At 40.3% G+C, this 23993-nt stretch overlaps 1 protein-coding gene and 1 long non-coding RNA gene across 8 annotated transcripts in view; one reads left to right on the forward strand and one right to left on the reverse strand.

Moving 5' to 3' along the window:
* LOC138742345 (uncharacterized) overlaps positions 1-658 on the reverse strand; it is a 209486-nt gene extending 208828 nt beyond the window's left edge. For both annotated transcript variants that reach the window (XR_011344094.1, XR_011344093.1), the window contains exon 1: positions 533-658. This is a non-coding gene — a long non-coding RNA (uncharacterized lncRNA). The remainder of the gene's footprint in view (positions 1-532) is intronic.
* The window catches only part of LOC138742343 (G-protein coupled receptor 35-like), a 52486-nt gene continuing 29001 nt past the window's right edge, over positions 509-23993 (forward strand). For 3 of the 6 annotated variants that reach the window (XR_011344092.1, XR_011344089.1, XR_011344091.1), the window contains exons 1-3: positions 509-601; positions 9293-9385; positions 21381-21503. Coding sequence is in view for 1 of the 6 variants with exons in the window: in XM_069896634.1 (XP_069752735.1) it covers positions 19446-20381 (936 nt within the window). In the remaining 5 variants the exon portion in view is untranslated. Of the gene's footprint in view, positions 602-9292; positions 9386-19432; positions 21281-21380; positions 21547-23993 lie in introns of those variants that run through there. The other 3 variants (XR_011344088.1, XM_069896634.1, XR_011344090.1) reach the window with 3 other exon arrangements.

Consider the following 23993-nt stretch of genomic DNA (forward strand, 5'->3'; position numbering starts at 1 on the left):
GCAGGTCATGATTGACCAACTATTTTGAGGTTAAAATAAGTGCAATGGATAGGGAAACAGGTGGGTATTGTGATTGAAGGTGTTTGATAAGGTACTGTATGAAAGAAATATCCATAATGGGTAATCATCACACACCCTCCTGCTGATCAAACTGCAAGTATAGAAATAAAATGCAAATGAACAATATGAGTTAAATGACATGCAGAAGAAATTTCTGGGTTACTTAGCCACTCCCAATCAAACATATCAACACAATATCTCAAATTAAAAATCACATAATTTATGGCTCTAATAACAAGATAATACTTGTGACTGCATTAAAACTTTGATTAAATGCTCAATTCTGGAGTGAAACACTCCTCAATAAATTCAGCAGACAAACAAACAAAATTAAAGATTTTAAGCAATGCCACAAGTCAACTTGTGTAAGTAACTGCGTTGAGTGATTTACATATCCTGTACATGAGTAGAAATTGCTTCAACAGATATTATTCCTGTGAGTAGTATGATAAGACATTGACATTTCACTTACCATCTTGTTACTAAAGATGTGTCACCAACTCCGCAAATAGGATTCATTGTTCAAAGTGTCTTGATATCGGTAAGCAATTTCAGACATTTTTGTATTAAAGAATGTTTACTTGCATATGGAAGTTGATAATTCTCAAATGTTGTGAAATAGAAGTAAAATGTCAGTCTTTCTCTTTTGATACAGTCAATGTGAAAGAGGATGTGCGAATAGTTATTTAAAATAGAATTTGCATTTATACATCTTATCATGTCCTTGGGATATTTCAAAATGCTTTAAAATAAATTAATCACTTACCAACATGTGGTTATTCTGGTAAGGGTGTGAATATCAGTTTTCAAGATGGATAATTTGGAAAGCCACAAATAAACAGTTGAAGTTGTTAAGTGAAAGACTAAATGCAATCAGGACATACAAAAAAACGAATATTGTCGTTTTTCTCATTGCATCCTAAATAGGTAAATAATGTAGACTTGTCCCTCAAAGTGTATTATGCATCACTTTTTTAAAGTGGGATTTTACCTCAGAGAGAGATAATACATCAAGTTTTTAAGAATGTATGGAATTTACTCATCGACGGGGAGATACAGTATATCAGTAGCAGAACATTTTCATTTCAATAAATCGGTGTTACTTTCAGACATTGTCCATCTTTCACTTGCTCTGCCGTGAGAATGTGGCTCAGTTCCAAAGCCAGAACACTCTCTCTTCCACTGAAGAAGTGGGGAAACAAAGATACAGTTACAGATGATTTAGGAAAGTGAGAGAAAGATAAGAAGTATTGCAGCATTTGTTAGGAATTATTTCCTTTTTCCTTTCTGTTTGTCTGGATAATATTGCAAATTCTACTTTGTCTTCTCTTCCTTCTTCTTAGGCAGTCCCTCAGGTTTGAGAAAAACATTTTCATTCTAATTATGTGGGTTCAGAAGAGATAAATAAGTTCTTTGGGGATCCAAAATTCGGCCATGGATGGCGCACATGGTGCTTGATGAGGCAAAGATGTGGTTGTTGTGCGCTGATTTCATTGTATGCAATTGGCTTGCAAATGTTAGGTCAGAGAGGCACAAAATGTTCACTACTTTTATGGATACTTTTTCCCATTGTGAGCTCTTGAGCCAAGGAATTCCATGGGTCAGCAAGGATGTCACAGAGTCGGAGGACTTTCTTTTTAGGATTCTAGTGTCAACAATGTAGATGAGGTAGCCCACCTACCAGTTCAAGTTGAAACTGAATCACTCCACAGCAGATGCAATATCACTGGCTCTCCACTCAGCTCTGCATCATCTAGACAACAGCAACTCATACATCCAGCTACTCTTCATCGACTACAGTTCAGACTTCAACACCATCATTCCATCAGTGCTGGTCAACAAGCTCCATACCCTGGCCCTCTGCACCTCTCTCTGCATTTGGATCCTTGACTTTCTCATCGGAAGACCACAGTCAGTATAATTCAGAAACAACATCTCCTCCTCACTGACAATCAACACAGGTGCACCTCAAGGATTTGTGCTTAACCCACTGTTCTACACCCATGACTGTGTGGGCAGATACAATTCAAATGCTATCTACAAATTTGCCAATGACACTACAGTTGTCAGCAGAATCACAGAAGGCAATGGGGAAGCATACAAGAGGGAGCTAGATCAACTAGTTGAGTGGTATCACAACAAGCTTGCACTCAACATTAGCAAACCAAGGAGCTGATTGTGACTTCAGGAGGAAATCAGGAGAACATGAATCAGTCCTCATCTAGGGATCAGCAGTGGAGAGGGTCAAAAACTTCAAATTCCTAGGTGTCAACAGTTCAAGGATCTAATCTGGAGCTTCCTTGTCAATGCAATCATGAAGAAGGCTCGCCAACAGCTATACTTTGTGAGGAGTTTGAGGAGATATGGAATATCACAAAAGACTCACAAAAATGTCTACAGGTGGAATAAAAGTCTATATTATTTACCTATTTAGGATGCAATGAGAAAAACGGCAATATTCATTTTTTGGTATGTCCTGATTGCATGGAGAGGATTCTATCTAGTATGGAGGATAGGAAAAAACTCCAAAGAGTTGTTAACTTGGCCTGCAACATCACAGGCACCAGTCTTCATTCCATCGAGGATATCGACAAGAGACAGTGTCTTAAGAAAACAGCCTCTATTCTCAAGGACCCCCACCACCCAGGGCATGCCCTCTTCACACTGCTACTATCAGGAAAAAGGTAAAAGAGCCTGATGATGAGGACCCAGCAGCACAAGGTCAGCTTTTACCCCTCTGCCATCAGATTTCTGAATGTACAATGAACCACAGAAACTACCTCACTTTATCCTATTTTCTTGTTCTATTTATTTTTGAAATGTAGTTTATATCAATATTTGCACTGTAATGCTGCCACAAAACAAAAAAAAAGATTGTGATGTGTTTGTAATGATAGTGATCATGGTTGCAATGCAACTAGCAATGCCTTACTGTTTGATTAGACTTGGCTGCCAGCAGGGGGCTGACACACAGTATGCAAGAGTTGAAATGGAGACTTGCAGCCTCATGGCCTGCATCATGTGCTATTTAAATCAGCTTTAAAGTAAAGAACTTTTCCTTCCTCCATGTGAACTCACACATACAAGATGAAACAATGTTCATAATGATAAATCCTAATTCTGAACTTCTGCTTCTGCAGCCAATATGTAGTTGGGTTGATGGAAATGACAGAATGTGTTTGGTGGCCATCACATCAATCATCTCCTGCCATGGCGTGGATGGTGCAGATGTCCTAAGGTTTCTCATTTAGACAAGCATAAGTTGAAAGCTAGACTGAGAGTGTGGCCATGATGTTTTTTCTTTTAAAATTTGCCTCTCTAATTAAATACACAGTAAAAATATGCAAAAAGACATCCCAGCTAAAGTACTGCAATGCAAAAAGACAATTGCTGACTAAGCCAGAGTATCAGTTGGACATTCAGCAGCTGTAGATCCTATAAAGTGAAACAAACATACTAACGCCTCCACTTTCCAAGACATACAAGGAGATTTGGCATGTCAAACTTCTATTGGTGTACTGTGGAAAGTGTACTAACTTGTTAGATCTCAGCCAGGTTTGAAAAAGCGAGTGCAGAGGAAAACCGAAAGCTGCAGAAAGTGGCAAACCTACCAAGTCAATCACAGGCACTGACCTCCGATCCATTGAAGGTATCGCCCTGAGGCACTTCTTCAAGAGGGTAGCCAATGTCATGAAGAACGCCCAACAGCTTAGCTGCTCCAAGCAGATGGTACAGAAGTCCAAAGTGCAGCAAATCCAGATTCAAAAGCATTTTTTATCCAACACTTATCAGGCTCTTGAACCCCACCTGTCATTTTTAAGATATAATTTTGCTTTTAACCAAAATGAAAACATAAACACTCAGTTGGTTTGGCAGCAACAGTGAAATACAAAACAGCATTAATATTTCACGTTAAAAGATTCATCATCAGAATTGAGGAAGTGATAAGTTGATTTTATTGCAAAAGGGAAGGACAAACAAAGGAAGAGGAAAACCATCACTATAGAAAATGAAATTGGGAGCAATCTTTTTGGTTTTGAATTGTCCTTATCTACCTTGTTGTCCAAACACGTAGTGATTTTGTGTTGACCTTAGTATCCTTCCAAATGTTCTTTTTATAATTATTTTTGGAAATTTTATAACATATTTGGTTATAGTTTGCTGTGCTTTATACTTGTGTGTTCACAAGTTACTTACATATGCCTTTCCTCACATAGAACATAGAACAATAGACCACAGAACAGGCCCTTCGGCCCTCGATGTTGTGCTGACTAATATATCCCTTCCTCAAAAAATTTATTAAGCCCACCCCATCCCACAACCCTCTATTTTTATTTTATCCATGTGTCTGTCTAAGAGACTCTGCCCCCAATGTTTCAGCCTCCACCACCATCCCTGGCAAGGCATTCCAGGCACACAAAATTCTGTGTAAAAAAACTTAACCTTGATGTCTCCTCTAAATTTCCCTCCCTTAACTTTGGGCATAAGTCCTCTAGTGTTTGCTGATCCAGTCCTAGGCAACAGGTGCTGGCTGCCCACCCTATCTATGCCTCTCATAATCTTGTAGACCTCTATCAAGCCTCCAAACAGAAAAGCCCCAGCTCTGCTAACCTTGCCTCATAAGACTTATTTCCTAATCCAGGCAACACACTGGTAAATCTCCTCTGCAACTTTTCCATAGCTTCCACATCCTTCTTATAATGTGGTGACAAGAACTGAATGCAATACTCTAAGAGTGGTCTTACCAGAGATTTGTAGAGTTGTAACATGACCTCTCTACTTCTGAATTCAAACCCCAAATTAATGAATCCAAGCATCCCAGAGGCCTTCTTAACTATCCTATCAACCTGTGCTCTGTCCTTGAGGGATGTATGGATTTTCACCCCAAGGTCCCTCTGTTCAACCACACTCTTAAGTAACCCTGTACTCTGCCTTCTGGTTAGTCCTTCCAAAATGCATCACCTCACACTTATCCGGATTGAAATCCATCTTCCACTTTTCTGCCTAGCTCTGTATCTTGTCTATATCATCTTGTAACCTTCGACAACCTCCAGCTTCATCCACAACTCCTCCAACCTTTGTGTCATCCACAAACTTACTGACCCATCCTTCAGCTTCTTCATCCAGGTAATTTATAAAAATCACAAAGAACACTGGTCCCAAAATAGATCCTTGCAGCACTCCATTCGTCACTGACCTCCAAGCAGAATACTTTCCTTCCACTACTACTCTCTGCTTTCTTCCTACAAGCCAAATATTTTTATCCATACAGATAATTTTCCACTGATCCTGTGACTCATGACTTTCTGGATGAGTCTCTCATAGGGGACCTTGTCAAAAGCCTTGCCAAAATTATGTTTTTATGTTACTTCCTCAAAAAACTCAATTAGACTCATGAGACATGACCTTCCCTTCACAAAGCAATGCTGACTATCCTTGAGTAGACTGTACTTCTCCAAATGCTCATAGATCCTATCCTTAAGAATCCTATCCAATAGTTTGCATACCATTCATCAGTCTATAATTCCCAGGATTCTCCCTATTACCTTTTTTAAACAAAGAGACTACATTTTCCATTCTCCAATCCCCCAGAACCTCTCCTGCAGCCAAAGAGCATTTAAAGATAATAGCTACTGCCCAGCTATCTCTTCTCTCACTTCCCACAGCAGCCTGGGGTATATCATGCCCGTCCCCGTGAACATCAATATTGATGTTTTTAAGAAGATCCAACATTTTCATTTCCGGAATCTCCACTTTGTTCAGCACACAGGCCTGTTCAATTTTGACTTCACCATGATCAAGGTCCTTTTCTCTTGTGAATATTGATGCAAAGTATTCATTTAGGTCTTCCCCAACATCCTCTGCCTCCAGGCACATGTGGTCTCCTTTATCCTTCAGCGGCCCCACCTTCATTCTCATCATCCTTCTGTTCTTCACATACACACAGAATGCCTTGGGATTCTCCTTAATCCTACCTGCCAAGGCCTTCTCATGCCCTGTTTGAACTCTCCCAAGTGCTTTCTTAAGCTCCTTCCTGGCTACCATATACTTCTCATGAATCCTTCCTGTTTCCTGCATCGACCAATCCTGCCCTTCCTCCAGCCAGCTTTCAGTAATGGCCACAATATCATAGTTCCATGATCTGTGCTCTGTTTATCCCATTTATTCCTAATATTCCTAGCTTTGAAATAGACTCCTTTTATATTTTGTTCCTCCCCAACAACTCTAGCAAACCTGCCCCTCAGGATATTGGTCCCTCTCCAGTTAGGTGCAGCCCATCCCTTTTGTACAAGTCTGACCTTCCCAAGATGAGATCCCAATGATCCACAAATCTGAACACCTGCTCCTTGCACCAACTCTCAGCCATGCATTCATCTGCCACAATTTCCATTTCCTACTCTCTCTGGTGTGTGGCACAGGCATCAGTCCTGAGATTCCCAGCCCTGAGCTCCTGCTTTTTAACTTCCTTCCTAACTCCCTGTACAGTGTATTCCCTCTTTAGGACCTCATCCATGCTCCTATCTATGTCATTGGTCCCCATATGGACCATGACATCTGGCTGCTTGCCACACACCCCTCGATCAGAGACATCCTGGCCTTGAATTCTTCAGTTCTGTTTATAGCAGTTAAAGATCTTGAATATTTTTTGTGAAAACCCATTTTGTGATATACGTTTAGTTCTCACTTCATCCATGAACAAATTTGATTTTTCCTCAATTGTAATGCTTTGTCTCACCTACTTAGAAACAATCTTATCTAAAGCTTGATGATCATTTCATTGGTATTGATTATATTGAAACAGATCATTCTCCATCCAAACCAAAGCTCAAAAACATCCCTCTCGTTTTGTTGTGGCTGTATTTGGCTTTTGCATTTCTGTTGTATCACAAGAACCAAAGGCCTGGTTACCTTAGAGAACCACAGTGGTATCATGAGGGTTGGAGTCACCCCAACCCCCCTCCCTTTACCCCCATGGACCTCCTCCCATACCAGACCATACAGAATCCTTAGTAATGTTTCTTGTAGTAATGTCATGGCAATAGTAGTGAGATAAACAACTAGCAAAATTAAAATTACACCTTTAAATTACAATATGATACTCACAGCAGCAACAAAAACAACAGCGCATGCTTGTAGTGTGTGCAGACTAAACCATTTGATTCAAAGCATCATTGTAATTGGGAAATAATGACAGCTCTGACTGGAGTGCACTAGAAAGTTCAAAAAGTAAATTAACATAGAGTTTTAGTCTTGTAGGTATATTGATACATGTAACCTGGTCTTACGAAAAATGTTTTTTTATTGTTTATAACTAACTGCAGGAATATTCTTATAAAAAAAAAATAATAAATATCTGCTGAAACATTGCACCAAAATTTTATAGACAGTCATTTCGGTGTCACCCCCTCTGATGGTGTCAAACCCCCCTAGTGACGCCAATGGGGAACTACCAGCCAGAGATAAATGTGTTCATCCCATATTGCTTACCTTAAAATTAACAGAACTTTATGTGGTCAAAAAATTGGGAATTTATTTCAGTATTAAATCTTTTATAGCCTTCCTCCATGCCATTGCCTGCAGTCCCACCTCTTCCAAATTAGTTTTAGGATAAAATGTTACAGAATCAATTTATTCACTATTTAAACATTTTGGTTTAATGAGATTTTCTCTCTCTAGTCCTATAGTTTTTCTTATTATTTCTTTAAACCTTGCATGATTAATGTAATTTTTTTTAAATGGTATAGATTGAGCATTAAATGTCTTAAAGATTTATTTATCAAGGCAAATCTTGCTTCCTTTGAACAACTTTCAGTTAAATACGGTCTACCGATACTTATTTTTCTCCATTATTAATAGATTAGAGATTTTTTATGATCTCAATTACATCCATTTCCTAAGAGGACGGATAAGAATTTAAATGATATAATTTTTAATCTACAACCTTTCCATAATGGTTCAGTATCTAACATTTATGATATGTTGTTGGGAATAAAAGAAGCTCTGTCAGATAAATTTTTTTAAAGCCTGGATCAGGGCCTACAGCTTTTAATTTCTAAAGAAACTTGGAATGTAATTTTCAAATTGGTTAATACCTCTTCTTTATATGCCCGCACTCTCTCCTACAATTTAAAGTAGTCCATAGGGTGCTCATGTCCAAAGTTAAACTATCTTATTTTTATGTGAATGTATTACCTTATTGTGATAAAGGCAACAATGGAGATGCTTCGTTAATTCATATGTTTTGGACATGCCAGAATCTTGATAAAAATTGGAATGGAGTATTTCAAATTTTCTCTGGACTTTTTTGTTAATTTTAAACCAAATCCCTTAACTGTTTTGTTTGGTTTTGTTGGAGAGAGTGATGTTAATGACATTTGAGCTACATGTATGAGCTTTTATTTCTCAGGCAGTGTTGCTCAGATTGGAGGGAGATTACCCACCTACTCATGCTCAATGGTTATGTGACGTCATGTCATGCTTAAACTTAGAGAAGATTAGATGCTCAATTTCCAATTTGAACGTAAATTTTCAAACACTGTGGGGACCCTTTTTGAATTACTTTTATCATCTTTGATTTCTTATGAAAGTAGAACTGTTATTAATGAGGTAATTAATCACTCTGATAAGAATTCTGCTTTCCTTTTTTTTTGGCCAAACAGCTTCTTTCTTGGTAATGGGTTTAGATTTTTTTTATATAACAAAATAATATAATATCAATAGAATATAATCTATTTGATTAAAATGTGGAGTACCTTGGATGAAATTATATGATTTAAGTGTAATGTATCCTGTTGAATTCTAACATATGTACTCTGTATTTTTGAATGTAAAATTTCAATGTTCATAAAAATATTGAAAAGACAAAGAAACTATTCAAACACATTTATCCCGGAATCTAATGTTTCCAATTAAACATAATTAAAACTTTCTCTATGACATGCTTGTCTAATAACCTCATAAATTCTTTCTGCCATTTTACAGTTGTTACCAGGTCCCCACTGATGGCTCACAGAACAGTCTTAAATAATGTACCCATTTCCCATTCTGATGAATGGTCATTAACGTGTGATATTAATCCTCTTTCTTCAAAAAGGATGCCTGATTTTCCAACATTTTCTATTTTTATCTCAGTCCTGAGAGTTTTGCAATCCTATTTAAGAAATGAGTAACATGTCATACCAATAAGTAAAATTTAAGCCTGGACTTCACTCAAAGTGTTTTTAATTCTCAGGGTAAACACAGTGTGGCCAACATACTGAGCAAGCAAATATTCAATTAGAACATTTCTCAGTGGTCTTAGCTTCAGAGATTTATAAACAAAACGGTAAGTTTAATTGCATGTTGAATTCAAGCAATTTTAAAATGATGTAGCAGAGTTTCGGTGAACAGAAACAGAACATGAATCAGAATTTATTGTTATGAACAGGTCATGAATTTTTTTGTTTTGTGACAGCATCACAGACAGTTATATAAACCACCTTACAAAATAAATAAAAATAGTGCAAGGAAAAGACAAAGTAAGGCGAGGTCTGTGGTTCTTTGATTATTCTGGAATCTGATGGCAGATGGGGAGAAACTGTCCTTGTGCTGCTGAGTGCTTGTCTTCAGGCTTCTGTACCCTTTTATCAATGGTAATAGAAGGAAGAGGGCATAACCTGGGTCATGGGGGTCCTTGTGGATAGAGGCTGCTTTCTTAAGACATTGTCTTAAGAACTTACAGCACTTCCACACTATAAGTTTGGATGATCAATGCGAAGCTTGAGAACTTACATCAAAGTTTTAATAATTGTCGAATCGGCTAAGATAGAGCAAAAAAGGTAATTTTATGTGTAAACAGTTAGCATTCTCCATCTCCACATTGAATTTAAAACTTTGCAGAAAACCTCATGGTAAAGCAATGTTACAAACTTAATCATAAAAATGGTCAAACTGGGTTTCTATTGTTTTAACATCGCAAATAAATTAGATTAATTCACTGTGGCTTCCTCCAGGCTTCCCACTTTTCCATTGATTTGAAAATGTAAACTGCAGGATAGTATATTTTTTAGATAATCCTCTCATTTGCATCTATCAATTCAGCAAAACAAAACCAGAGATCCAAAAATGATAGTTTCTTGGGTGTCTTGAAAGGTTAAGTGTTAAGGTAGAAAAGCAACTGAGATCTCAGCCTCAAATATTAAATCATGTTTTGCTAAATATTGGCAGAAGTTACATGACTAAGAATTATCGTTGTACAAAATTGAGAATCAAGCAAGCAGCATTGTAAAATTTGTCCTGATCTCCACATTCCAATTGTAACGATAATAATAATTTTCACACCAGAGTCCACTAGAAACCTATGACAACATAATGCAATACCTAGTGCTACCACCTATTAAATTAATATGTCATTGATTAACACGATATATCTAAGATTCTCTTTTGTGAGAAATCAACAACATTGTTAGCTAAGATGAGTAAACATGTGCTAAATACATCATTTTATGGGGTTCTCTCTCAGACATCTCAGTTGCCTTGGATTCCACCATCATTCCAAGTGCCAATGACAATGACCAATTCCCATCTAATTATTTCTGGCGGCCAAACCAAATCAAAAACATAAATGTTTTTGCCACTAACAAACTTCATCTCATCCTATCCATCTTCATTTCTTCTTGTCCTCTCAATGAGATATTCATTTTGGGACTGAGATTGCATGACATCACAAAAATATTGCAGTAGATGGTAACTATTGGGAAGTCAACCAGGAGAATGAACCTCCGTTATATGTTACAGACAACAGAGAGTACAGAAAAGCTTAGCCACTTCACAGTATTCCTTGTGGTTTACGGGGATTCTCCAGCAAAGGAGAATCTTTTGGCTCAGGAGATTATGTGAAAAATGGGAGGCATCAAGCATAAAAAGGAGGGGGAAGGCTGGATAGGAAGCGAGGTAATAGGTGACTGTTTATTTCTCTCTGAGGATGCTGCCTACCTGTGAGCTTGTCCAACTTTCTTTGTTTGCTCAAAATTCCAGAATCTGTCATTCTTGTGTTTCCATATATAACGTATTTACCTGATTTTGGTCCCTTTTGGCTTCAGGTGAAATTTTGTACTTACTCCATTAAGCAGACAATATTACTTAACCTCTCCTCAGAGGACAATTCCTTCATTTCAAGGAAGAATCCAGTCAACCTATGCAGCATAGTGGAACACAAAAGTATGCAGACATTGTGATTCTGCTAAAAACACAAAAATTCTGGAGGAATTCAGCTGGTCTCTCAGCATCCATAGGAGGTAAAGATATTGCAACCAACATTTCAGGCTTGAGCCATTCTTCAAGGTATGAACAAAAATTAGGCAAGTGTCTGAATGAAAAGGCTGGGAAGAGCCCAGATCAACGGATCAAAGATGATGATTGGATGTGGATATGAGGACAGGAGAAAAGGGGTGAGAAATAAATTAGGGAGGTTTGGCTCTGTGCGTATGGAGCTGGAGGAAAGGAGACAGAGGGAAAGAGAAAGAGAGAGAGTGCTAGAAGATTGGGGAAGGGGAGAGATGGGGCAGTGGGGCTAATAGAAACTAAATAATTGATGTTGATGTCATATAGATGGAGGGTACCTAGATGGAATATGGCGTGTTGTTCCTCAAATTTGCATGTGGTCTCAGTATGGCAGTGCATGAGAACATGAACAGATATGTTAGCATGGAAAATGAGGCAGGAGATCTCTGTTATTACTGTGTATAGAGCAAAGGTATGGAACAAAGTCATCTCCCAGTATGTATCCAGTCTCTCTGATGCAGAGGAGAACACAATGGGAGCGCCAGATGCAGTAGATGACCCCTGCAGATTGACAAGTGAAGTACTGCTTCACTTGAAAGGACTGTTTGGAGCCCCAGTTGATCATGTGGGAGGACAAATGTGCACAAGTGTTGTACCTCCTATGATCACAGAGGTAGGTACCAAGGGGATGATTGATGGAGAGGGAGGAGTGGATAAGGGAGTCATGGAGGGGATACAAGGCAGAGAGGGGAATATGTGCCTGATGGTGGGATCATGTAGTAGGTGAGGGTAATGACAGAGGTTGATCTGTCAGATGTGGAGGCTGGTGGGGTGATAGATGAAGACAAGGACATGGGGGTGGAGGGGCCCAGGGCAAATGAGCGGGTAATGGAGGATATGTGGTTGAGGGCTGAGTTGATGTTAGTATAGGATGGAGGTAGAGATGGTATTGGAAGCTATATTTTTTGATGATCTCACATGAAAGGCCTTGTCCTGTGAGCAGATGAAATGGAGATGGAGGTATTGCAAGAAAAGAATGGAATTCTTATAGGGGACAGCGTATGAAGAGGTAGTTGAGGTAGCTGTGGGAGTTGGTGAGTTTGTAGAAAAGTCCAAGTTACAGTATATGGTTCCAATAGCTTAATGACTTCTCATTCACAATAAAGGCAATATATCATTTCTTAGTAAATTGCCTGTGGGAATTGCATTTTGGTTTCTGCATTTCATGAACTTCCACACCAAGAATCTTTTGTTCATTGATTAATCTTTCACCATTTAACAAAAATAAATCAACATTTCTATGCTTTCTGTCAAAGTGAATAACCTTATTTCCCTCAGTACATTCCATTCTCCAGTTTCTTGCCCATTCAATTAATATTCAAATGCCTTTTCAGACCTGTTAATCCTTCCACCTCCATTTTCATCATCAGTAATGGAGTTGGTAGAATCGATTTACCACCAAGGTAGTGATGAGAATCTAGGTTATAGCTAGAATTCAGTATCATATAACAGGCACTCATTGTGACCCTAACAAATACTGTATTAACACCCATCAAAAACTTTGTTATTGGATTCCCTCATGTACCACCATTCTGCTTCAGAAATAGTAGGTTTCTGGCTGAATTTCTCAAGCTGAAAAAGCAGTTCATGAAAAACCACAGCACAACAAAAATGGAGAGTATTAGCAAGAGTGCATGCTCTGTTAAATGGGAGGTGGAAAGGAGGGAAAACAACAGATCCTGCAAATAGGGAAGTCATGTATACCAGAAATCAGAGAGAAAACTGTAGAAATACACTTGACAAAAGCATTTTGGACAGTCAATTGAAATCTGAAAAAAAACTACATGCTGAAATTCTGAAACAAAAACACGAAATACTGAACATGACATAGTCTAGTCTGCTGAATTTTTCCAGAATTCTCCAATTTTGCCCAGCCAATCATCTCAGGGTTGACATTTTGCTGCTCCCTGCCTATTTTGTCCTCTGTCATATGAGAGTGTCATATGTGGTATTTTTTTTACCTGGTACTGTATGGAACAAACATAGAACATTACAGCACAGTACAGGCCCTTCAGCCTACGATGTTGTGCCAACCTTTCTAAACCTACTCAACAATCTAAACCTTCCCTACCTTAGTTTTCTTGCATCCATGTGCCTGTCGAAGAGCCTTTAAATGAACCTATTTCCACCACCAGCTTGGTAATGCATTCCCAGCACCCACTGCAACCTGTGTAAAAAACATAACCTTGACATCTCCTCTGAACCTTCCTCCCCTTTCCTTAAACAGATGTCCTTTGGTATTTGTTGCTGTCACTCCAGGTAAAAAAAAAGAGGTGCTGTCTGTCCAACCTATTATGTCTCTCATAATCTTGTAGACCTCTTTTAAGTCACCACTCATTTTTCTTGGATCCAAAGAGAAAATCTCTAGCTCTAATAACCTTGCCTCATAAGACACCTTCTCCAATCTAGGCAGTATCCTGGTAAATCTCCTCTGCATCTTTTCCAAAGCTTCCACATCCTTTCAGTTATGAAGTGCCCAAAACTGAACAAAATATTCAAAGTGTGGTCTAACCCAATGATTCTCAATCTTTTTCTTTCCACTCACATACCACTTTAAGTATTCCCTATGCCATAGGTGCTCTGTGATTAGTAAGGGATTGCTTAAGGTGGTATGTGGATGGAAAGAAAAAGTTTGAAGCACTGTTTTAATCGTACCTAATTGACTTGTTATGTGCACTGTTTCATAACTCCAAAGGAAATGGGCCAATGACAATTTTTCTCAAGCAAAATATTTCAGAAACAATTGGGTCTAGAACAGTGATTCTCAACCTTCCCCTTCCACTCACACACCACCTTAAGCAATCCTTTACTAATCACAGAGCACCGATGGCATAGGGATTACTTAAAGTGGTATGTGAGTGGAAAGAGAAAGGTTGAGAACCACTGGTCTAACCAAATTTTTATAAAGCTGCAACATTACCTCATGACTCTTGAATTCAATCCCCTGTCTAATGAAGGACATTATACCATAAGCCTGCTTAATTATCCTATCAACCTACATGGTAACCTTGAGACATCTATGATTTGGATCCCAAGGTCTCTCTGTTCTACCACACTCTTTAGAATCCTGCCATTAGCCATGTACTCCATCCTTAAATTTTACCTTCCAAAATGCTTCACTTCATATTTAGCTGGATTGAACTCCATCTGCCATTTTTCAGCCAAATCTGCATCCTCTCTATTTCCTGATGTTCCATCTACTGCTTTCTGTAGCCAAGTCAATTCTGAATCCACTCAGCCAAGGTTCTATGCATCCCATGCCTCATGAATGAGTTTACCATGGGGGAACCTTTTCAAATGCCATACTAAAATTCATATACACAACCTATGCACTATCTTCATCTATTTATTTTGTCACTTCCACAAAAAAAATTAATTAGGCTTGTCAAACACAACTACCCCTCACAAAGCCATGTTGGCTATTTCTGAGAAGACTACGCTTCTCTAAATGCTCATAAATCCTGTCCCTAAGAATCCTCTCCAATAGTTTTCCCACCACCGATGTAAGACCCACTGGTCTATAATCCTCAGGATTCTCCTGAATACTTATTTAAAACAAGGGAATGAGATTTGACATTCTCCAATCCTCCCATCTTTGACCTGTGGCCAGGGAGGATGCAAAGATTATTGCCAACACTCCAACAACCACTTTCCTCACTTCCTGTAGTAACTTGGGTATATCCATTCCTGGGGATTTATCAATCCCAATGTTTTTAAGAGGATCCAACACTTGCTCTTTTTTAACTTCAATATGCTTCATTACCTAATCTTCTTCTACACTGACCTCATCTTGATCAAGGTCCCTCTCTCTGGTGAACACTGAAGTAAAGTATTCATTTAGAATCCCCCCCCCACCCCCACCTCCTTTACCTCCAAGCACACATTGCCTGCTTTATACTTAAGCAGCCCTATGTTCACTCTACTCATCCTTCTATTTTTCATGTATGCATAGAAATAGAACACCTTAGGGCTTTCCTTAATCCTATTTGTCAATGCTTTCTCATGGCTTCTTCTATCTCTTAAACTCATTTCTGGCTACTATATAATTCTCTTGAGTCCTTCCTGTCTTTTGATTCATGAGCATTTTGTACGGTTCTTTCTTCCTCTTAACTGGCTGTCTCATCTCTTTTGGTCTCTTATTCTATCATTCTTTTCCCTGTAAATTGGACAAACCCCTGTGCAAGTGGCACCTAAACATCCTCCACATTTTACTTCTGTGCTTTTTCCTGAGCTCATCGTTTCCTAATTTACTCCCCACCAGTTCCTACTTAATCACGACATAATTATCCCTTCCCCATTTAAAATACTTTACCATTTGTTCTACTCCTATCCTTCTCCATTGCCATGCTAAAGCTCAGGGAGTTGTGGTCACTTCATCGATATGCTCCCTCATCAAAAAGTCTATCACTTGACTATAGTCATTACCCAGTACTAGATACAGTATGGCCTCTCTTCTAATTGGCTTGTCCCCATACTGAGTTAGGAATTCCTTCTTGAACACACCTGATGAATTCTGCCAGATTTGTCTAATTGGCTTGTCCACATGCTGAGTCAGAAATTCCTTCTTGGACACACCTGACAAATTCTGGCATCTCCTTACTCTTGCAGTATGGAGGTGCCAGTCAATATTTAGGAAGATTGAAGTCTCCCATAGCAACAACCCTGTTATTTTTGCCCCATTCCAAAAATCTGTCTACTTATCTGCTCATTGGTGTCCCAATGTGTATTTTGGGGTTGATAGACAGCACCTAACTGATGGATCATTGTGGTGAGCTGTTAGACAGAACCAAACACACACAAGGTAAAGACTGTACAAAGGCTTTAATCCAAAAAGACTTCAACAGAGCCAGGCTGGCTGTTGCTGCAGTAACTCTGAGTGAGACTTCGGAGGCCGGCGCAGGCTTATATCATGGAGAGTGATTGATACCCGACAGGGTGGGGCTTGATACATTCAGGTTGACTGATTGACAGACGGCCAGTGTTGTCCTGTCCCACTTACACTCCTGCAGGTACAGAGGTTGCCCCCTGCAGCAGGCCGGTGGTGTACCACCACCATCACTCCTTCCTGTTTCTGATCTCCACCTACATTGACTCAGTAGACAATCCCTCCACAACATCCTTCCTTTCTGCAGCTGTGATACCATCTCTTATTAGTAATGCTGCTACCCCTCCCCCTATTTTACCTCGCTTCTTGTCCCTTTTGAAACACCTAAATCCCAGTTTTATAGTTTCCATACCTTTCAAACCTTAGAACAAATTTCAGGACCACAAATGTTAAAAGTACCACTTTAACAGTTTTGCAAAACTTGAGAACTCAATTAATGCAGGGTGCACTGCTATGAGCAACTGACCAAAATGACCAAATTCTTCTGCTTCTGTAGTTATCTGCCCTTAATCTCATCCAGTGGGCAGGCTAGTTCCTGTCCTTATCGCCATTTTTTTCTCATTCTGGCACCAGCATTCTAAAACCATTGGTTTGATCATGCATTTTCTATACATCTCTTTTAGTCATTGTAGTGGTATGTTTTCTCCTTGTACATTATTCCCTATCTGTGTGGCTGTTGTATGTATGAGGCTGGCCCGCCCACTAGTGACTCATCTATATCTCCTCCCCTTATGACCTGGCCATAAAAGGTGACCTCTGTTCCCCCTTCCGGCATTCCTGAACCTGGATCTGGGCCAGCCAAAGTCTTGTGTTTATTAAAGCCTATCATTCTCCTCCTCTCAACTTCGTGGTTATCGATAGAGCCTATCAGTCATACCCAAGAGATATGAGAGTCTCTGTTACTGTTGGTTTTTTACTTCTCCAAGAAACTGGCATTTGGAACTTGGCATAATTTAGTTATGCATAGTTTCACACTCTTTCATTGAACCCAAGGGATAACCTGTGTGAGATCCAAAGGCAGAACATCCTGTTTTCACATTGAGGGGACACATTCCTCAAAATATTTGGCTTGTACATTTCATCTTCGGTGAGCTTTGTTTTTACAAGCCTTATGATCTGGGGATCTCAAATTTAATGGGAGATTTACTACCAGGCTGAGATTTGCTTGATAACATTAATCCATACTAGGCAGACCCTTACTTCCATACCTGTCATCATATTGCATCAGCCAGTCCTGTTTTACGTCAACCAAGTCTCTTTAACAGCCAACACATCGCAATTTCACATACTGATCCATGCTCTAAGTTCACCTCCCTTATTGCTTAATACTTCTTGCTTTGAAATAAATACATTTAAATCCTTCCAACTAACTGCACGTATGCTTCCTCTACTGCCTGTCTTTTTTCACAATGTCACTACACATTGCATAACTTTTCCTTCTATATTTTCTGCCTTATCATTCTGGTCCCTGGTCCCCTGCCAAAGTTGTTTAAACCCTCACCCACAGCTCTAACAAATCTCTCCACCAGGATATTGGTCACCTTCCAGTTCATGTGTTATCCATCCTTCTTGTATGGATCATACCTTTCCCAGGAAAGATCCCAATTAAGCGTGTATGCAGTGCTTGACACAGCTTGCCAGAGTGCCACTCTGGCACCTCATCAGGCTGCTCCAGCATCTCACTGGGCCACTTCAGCGCCACTTTGAGGCCGCCCTGGCACCTCGCAGCAGAAGCATCTTATGACAGCAGTACCAGCTCCTCGCGACAGTGGCATCACTCTGCAGCATTCCCTTCCTTCGTTGTCCTACAGTTCGCTGTCAATTATACAGTGCCAAATACAAAATGGCAGACAGGTCCCACGAGACTTCCTTGTCGCCGCTTTGATGAGCTGTGGCACCCAAACATTTACCACAGCACCCCTGATCCCAATGATTCATAAACCTGAAACTATGCCAAGCATTCATCTGCCATATCATACTATTCTTACCATCACTACTGGATGCACAGGTAGGAATCTTGAGATTGCCCCCCTTGAGATCCTGTCTTTCAGCTTCCTACCTAACTCCCTGTATTCTTCCTTCTGGATCTCTACCTTTTCCTACCTCTGTTGTTGATACCAAAATGTACCACAAATTTTCGCTGCTCATGCTCACTTTTCAGGATGCCATGGACCCAATCGGAGACATTCTGACCCTGGAACCTGGCAGGCCACAAACCATCCGGGTTTCTCTTTCATCTCCATGGAATCTCCTTTCTGCCCATCTAACCACTGACCTCTCTCCTCCTCTCTCTTTCTCCTCTGTGCCCCAGGGCCAGGCTCAGTGCCAACAACCTGGTCACTACAGCTTTGCCCTGGTAAGTCATTCCCCCACAGCAGTATCTAAAGCAGTGTACTGATTATTGAGGAGAACGGCCACAGGAGTTCCCTGCTCTACATGCTTGTTTGCTTTTGCTTTCCCTCTCCTGACTGTCATCAAGCTACCTGCCTCCTTCAACTTCAGTGTGACTACCTCCCTAAAATTCCTATCTGTGAACTCATTCTCCCCTGAGAGCTGAAGCTGCAGCTCCAGTTCCCAAACATGGTCTGTAAGAAACTGTTCTTTGTGCAGATGCAGATATATGGAAAATGGCAAATTCCCACACCCCAAAAGATGAACTTTCTGCCAACTCTGTTGCCATTCTGCTTATCCTACTTGGTACTCATACAAAGCCAAAAAAATAAATAATAATAAACTCACACCAGAGTCTTACCTTCGCCTCCCCCTCTTCTCACTGAAGCCTCCTCAGCCAAAACTCACCACTCTAACTCTGGCCCACTCACACATTGAGTTAAATTTCCCAGAGCTCACACCCTCTCACTCCAACTCCCATTCACTAGGAGAGTCTGAGGTTTCTGAGAGTGAGAATGACCTTGACTTGGAGAGAAAGTGCAGACAGATTGCCCATGAGAATTTTAGAGGCCACAGTTGAGTTTAAATTGGAAAACAAAGGCCCCATAGCCAAGAATAAGGCTATTATTAATACCATGTTCATTTAAGTCTATTGGGATCTGATACAGTGCAATTTTACAATCCTGTAATTCAAAGGGGAATTGAGTTTCTTTTCTGTTGTCATTTCATATCAATGTTGGGTTGACAGATTTAATCCAATTCCTTTTTTTGCAGGAAGTGTGCAAAGATGAATTGCACAAGAAAGATATCTGAAAGCATTAAAACATTTCAGACGGTGGTATTCACTCTGGTTTTTATCATTGGAATAATACTCACTGCTACAGCCTTTCAAGCATTCTACTGTAAATTAAGAAAATGGACAGAAACCACCATTTACATGACCAACCTTGCAGTGTCAGACCTTGCAGTACTTATTGCTTTACCTTTCAAAATTTACTCTTATCACAGTAAACTGACAAGAGAGTTTCTGTGTAAGTTCATTTTAATGTTCAGCAATTTGAATATGTGTATAAGCTTAATTACCATTATGTACAACAATGTCGATAGATATATTGCAATACAATATCCTTTTAAAGCAAAGCTGTTGAGGTCACCAATGAAAGCAGCAATGGCATGCGTTGGAGCCTGGATTTTTGCAGGCTTGTGGATAATTCCTTTACAACTAATACCCTTCATGAGTAACAAAACTAATTCTTTTAATAAAGACCCAAGTACACCTTGCTTCGTAGCAGACAAGGATAATTATTTAATTTTTCTTTTAACTTCTGTTGTATTTTTAGTTATTCCTCTGATCACTGTGATGTTTTGCTCAATCCAAATTCTCCAAAAACTTTGGAAAAGACCCATCTCAAATTCATCAGAAATTAGCACAAGAAGATCAGTACAAATTATTGCTGCAAGTACTATTATCTTAATTTTTTGCTTTATGCCTTTCAACACTGCAGTCATAATTCACCTTGTAGCAATCGCTATGAATATCAACTGTACAACTCAGAATCAAATATATTTATTCCTAAAAGTTGCAGAGTGTATAATGACTATCAACTGTTGTCTTGATGGATTTTTTTTTTATTTCATCTCTGCTGATACAGTTAAATTTTACCAGAATCAAAGAGAAGTGAACGATTGTAACAAAGATCAAACTAGCATGCTGCCTGCATAGCAAAGGCACATTAGTGATGGAATATTAAATTCAACCTTTAATTTCTGACACCTATAATTCTCCCTAACATATGCACAATGGATAAAAAATATTATGCGATATATATTCTGCAAACTCTACTATGATAATTGCTTTTATTTTTGTATCTTTTATGATTTCAAAAGCAACTTAATAGTGCGCTAATTTTAATTTAAACATGTTTCATTACTTGCTAATAATCTGTGTTTAAGCATTTTAAATTCTAAAAACTGAGAAGCCTGCTGGCTTGGAGTGCTAATAAATATAAACCATAAATTCAATGACCTAGGGGCTTCAAATTTTGTTGGACTGTCAATGTGGTTAATTAATTTAGAAGTATGCTACAATCCTCCAAACAATTCTATTTTTTTAAACAATAGCTCAGCTATTTTGTTTTCTAATAAACCATTTTCTAATAAACAGAAAATGTTTTGCAGATTTCATTTATTCCATGGTAAGATATGATTCAATATCAAGACTCAAACGCATACTCTACCTTCAAAATGAAAATAGAGAAATTCTGAACTTTCCAAACAATTTTAGCTGATTACATTTTGAACAGAATATGTCCAAATGATGCCACAAAAAGAGATTGCTACATAATCAATTTCACAACATTCAGCAGTTGGTGCTAATTTGATAAAATTGGCTGTGGATATTGTGGTGGTACACCACCGGCCTACTGCAGGGGGCAACCTCTGTACCTGCAGGAGTTGAAGGGGACAGGACAACACCTGGCCGGCTGTCAATCAGCTGGCCTGAATGGATCAAGCCCCACCCGGTTGGGCATCAATCACCCTCCGGGATATAAGCCTGAGCTGGTCTCCCGAGGCCTCACTCAGAGTTGCTGCAGCCACAGCCAGCCTGGCTCTGTGGAAGTCTTTGTGGATTAAAGCCTGTTGTACAGTCTTTATCTTTGTGTGTGTCTGATTCTGGCTAACAGTGCACCACAATTTAATCCACAAAATTTTCCCTTGGCAGCTATGAAAAAACTCCTGTGCGCAGGGAGCCGGAAGCCCAGACACGCTTCAAGACCTGGCATCACGCGGTTGAGGCAATCATCGAGGTACATGAGGGCGACATCCTGGACTCTGATCGGAAGAGGTTGGTCCTACTCCAGTCAAAGTTGGGTCCCTGTGCCTTCCAGGTAACCAAAGGCTGCTCCACGTACAAGAGTGCAATGGACACTCTCGAGAACTTGTACAAGCCCCCCATGAATATGGTCTGTGCAAGGTACCTCCCCTCAATACCCGAGCCTAGCAACCCGGGGAGATGGCTGAGTCTTACCTGCGATACTTGTGAGAGTTGGCCTGACCATGTTTGTCTATCCTGCCTTCATCCACAGTGACCGGTGGTCTAGTTTCATGAGTGACAAGCTGCGCCAGTACCTGATGGCGAGGGGTATTGCGAGCAGTCGCATGACAAGCTATAACCTGAGGGGCAACGGGCAAGTGGAATGCGAGATTGGGGTGGTCTGGAAGGCAGTCCTCCTGGCTCTCAGGTCAAAAGGGTGGCCCGTTGAGTACTGGCAGGACTCCCTGCCCGAGGCGCTCCATACCATTCGGTGCACTGCTGTGCACGACTACCAACGAGACCCCTCACGAACGCCTGTTCTTATTCCCCAGGTGGTCGGTGACTGGAATGTCACTCCCAGCATAGCTCACATCCCCAGGACCAGTGCTTCTGTGTAAGCATATACAGACACACAAGGCCAAAGCCCTGGTAAAGCAGGTTTTCCTCCTTCATGCAAACCATAACTACACTTACGTTAGGTTTGGCAGTGGCAGGGAGGACACCGTCTCAACCAGGGACCTGGCACCAGCAGGAGCACCTACCACACCACGCCACTCTCCAACCCAGGATGACGCTGACTGGCCATACATCCCCGTCCCCAGGCAGCTATGCGGCACACAGGGCCTCCTTGACCATCAGGGGCCCGCTTCAGCCTTAGGAGACAAACCCGCCTCCCCACCCATCCAATATGACCCACATACATTGACCTCGGCCCCTCTGGCCACTCCTCCATGTGGCACCACACCAGCCACACACACCCCTGCCGCCAGCCCTCCCACTTCCCCTCTGACCAGTGACCAGGAGCCAGTCCTACGACGGTCACAGAGACCCCGGCGGCTGCCGAATCATTCCAACCTGTAATATTGTATGTACATAGTGGGTGCGATTCCTCGTTACTGCCTCCCCCCCCCCGGGACAATTTTAAAGAAGGGGTTGAATGTACGCCACCAGCCTATTGCAAGGGGCAACCACTGTACCTGCAGGTGTGTGAGGGGACAAAACAACACCTGGCCGGCTGTCAGTCAGTCGGCCTGAATGGATCAAGCCCCACCCGGTCAGGTGTTAATCACCCTCCGGGATATAAGCCTCCCGAGGCCTCACTCAGAGTTGCTGCAGCCACAGCCAGCCTGGCTCTGTGGAAGTCTTTGTGGATTAAAGCCTGTTGTCAAGTCTTTATCTTTGTGTGTGTCTGATTCTGGCTAACAGTGCACCACAGATATATTGGTTGTCAAGACTGCTTTGATACATTTAACCTGAGTGGTTTCAGATTTTCTTTGTCCATAAGGTTTTTTTTTAATTACTGACTTAAAAATGGGTTTAGATCTATTTGTTTGGTGTTTCCAGTGATATAATGCTTCAATGAAATTTAACATCAACAAAAACTCAAATAAAAATAAATATGAGAAGATTGAATGAATGTGAATTTCTTGTCATATGCAAGTACAATGTACTTAAGTACTAAATTCTTATTGTTGCAAACAACCACGTACATAAGATAAACAAACTACAACAGTACAATATAAATGACCATTAAATACAAAAATGGAAAAGAGATCGAAAGATATCAAAGAATTGATAAATAAATATTCATAGAGGCAGCTGGGGAAAGAAGAAAAAGGGGATATTTCAGTAGTGCAAACAGATCTTTCAGTAGTCCCAGAGTAGTTTATGGTCAGGGTTAGGACAGTATTGAAGAGCCTGACCTGTGAACCTCCTGGCTGAAGGGTGCAGCAAAGACAGGTTGTGACCAGGGCGATGGTAGTCCTTCGTGGTGTTGCCTGCCCTCTTGAAACATATTTACAATGGATGGGAGGTCAGTGCCCGTGATAGATGTAGCTATGCTTGCCATTTTTGGAAGCCTTCTGCATTCTTGGGCACCTGGGTTTACAAATAAGGCTGTGGTGCAATCAGCCATTATCCTTTCTATCGTGAAGAAAGGTAAGAGTATTCAACAACATGATATGTGTCCTCAGACTTTGTAGATAGTAAAGGTGTCGGCGTGCTTTATTCATGATATCTGAATTCCCAGGATACTTTTTTTTTACCTTTAACAAAGTGGTTTATTCAGTGATTACAATAAATCACATAAATATATATTATAGAACTTCAGTTACAACACTATTTACAAGTTGAAATTACAACATGGTCATCGCCATCCAGAACACACTCAAGCCAACATGAAGATACTAGCCATCCCCACCACTGTTCTGTCAATCAAGACGAGTGCGTGGTCCCTCAGTCTCCTCAATCTAAAGTCCACAGTCAGTTCTTTGATGTTGCTGATAATTGTGTTTCCCACCA

Source organism: Narcine bancroftii, chromosome 9, assembly GCF_036971445.1.
Source record: "Narcine bancroftii isolate sNarBan1 chromosome 9, sNarBan1.hap1, whole genome shotgun sequence".
Taxonomy (NCBI): domain Eukaryota; kingdom Metazoa; phylum Chordata; class Chondrichthyes; order Torpediniformes; family Narcinidae; genus Narcine; species Narcine bancroftii.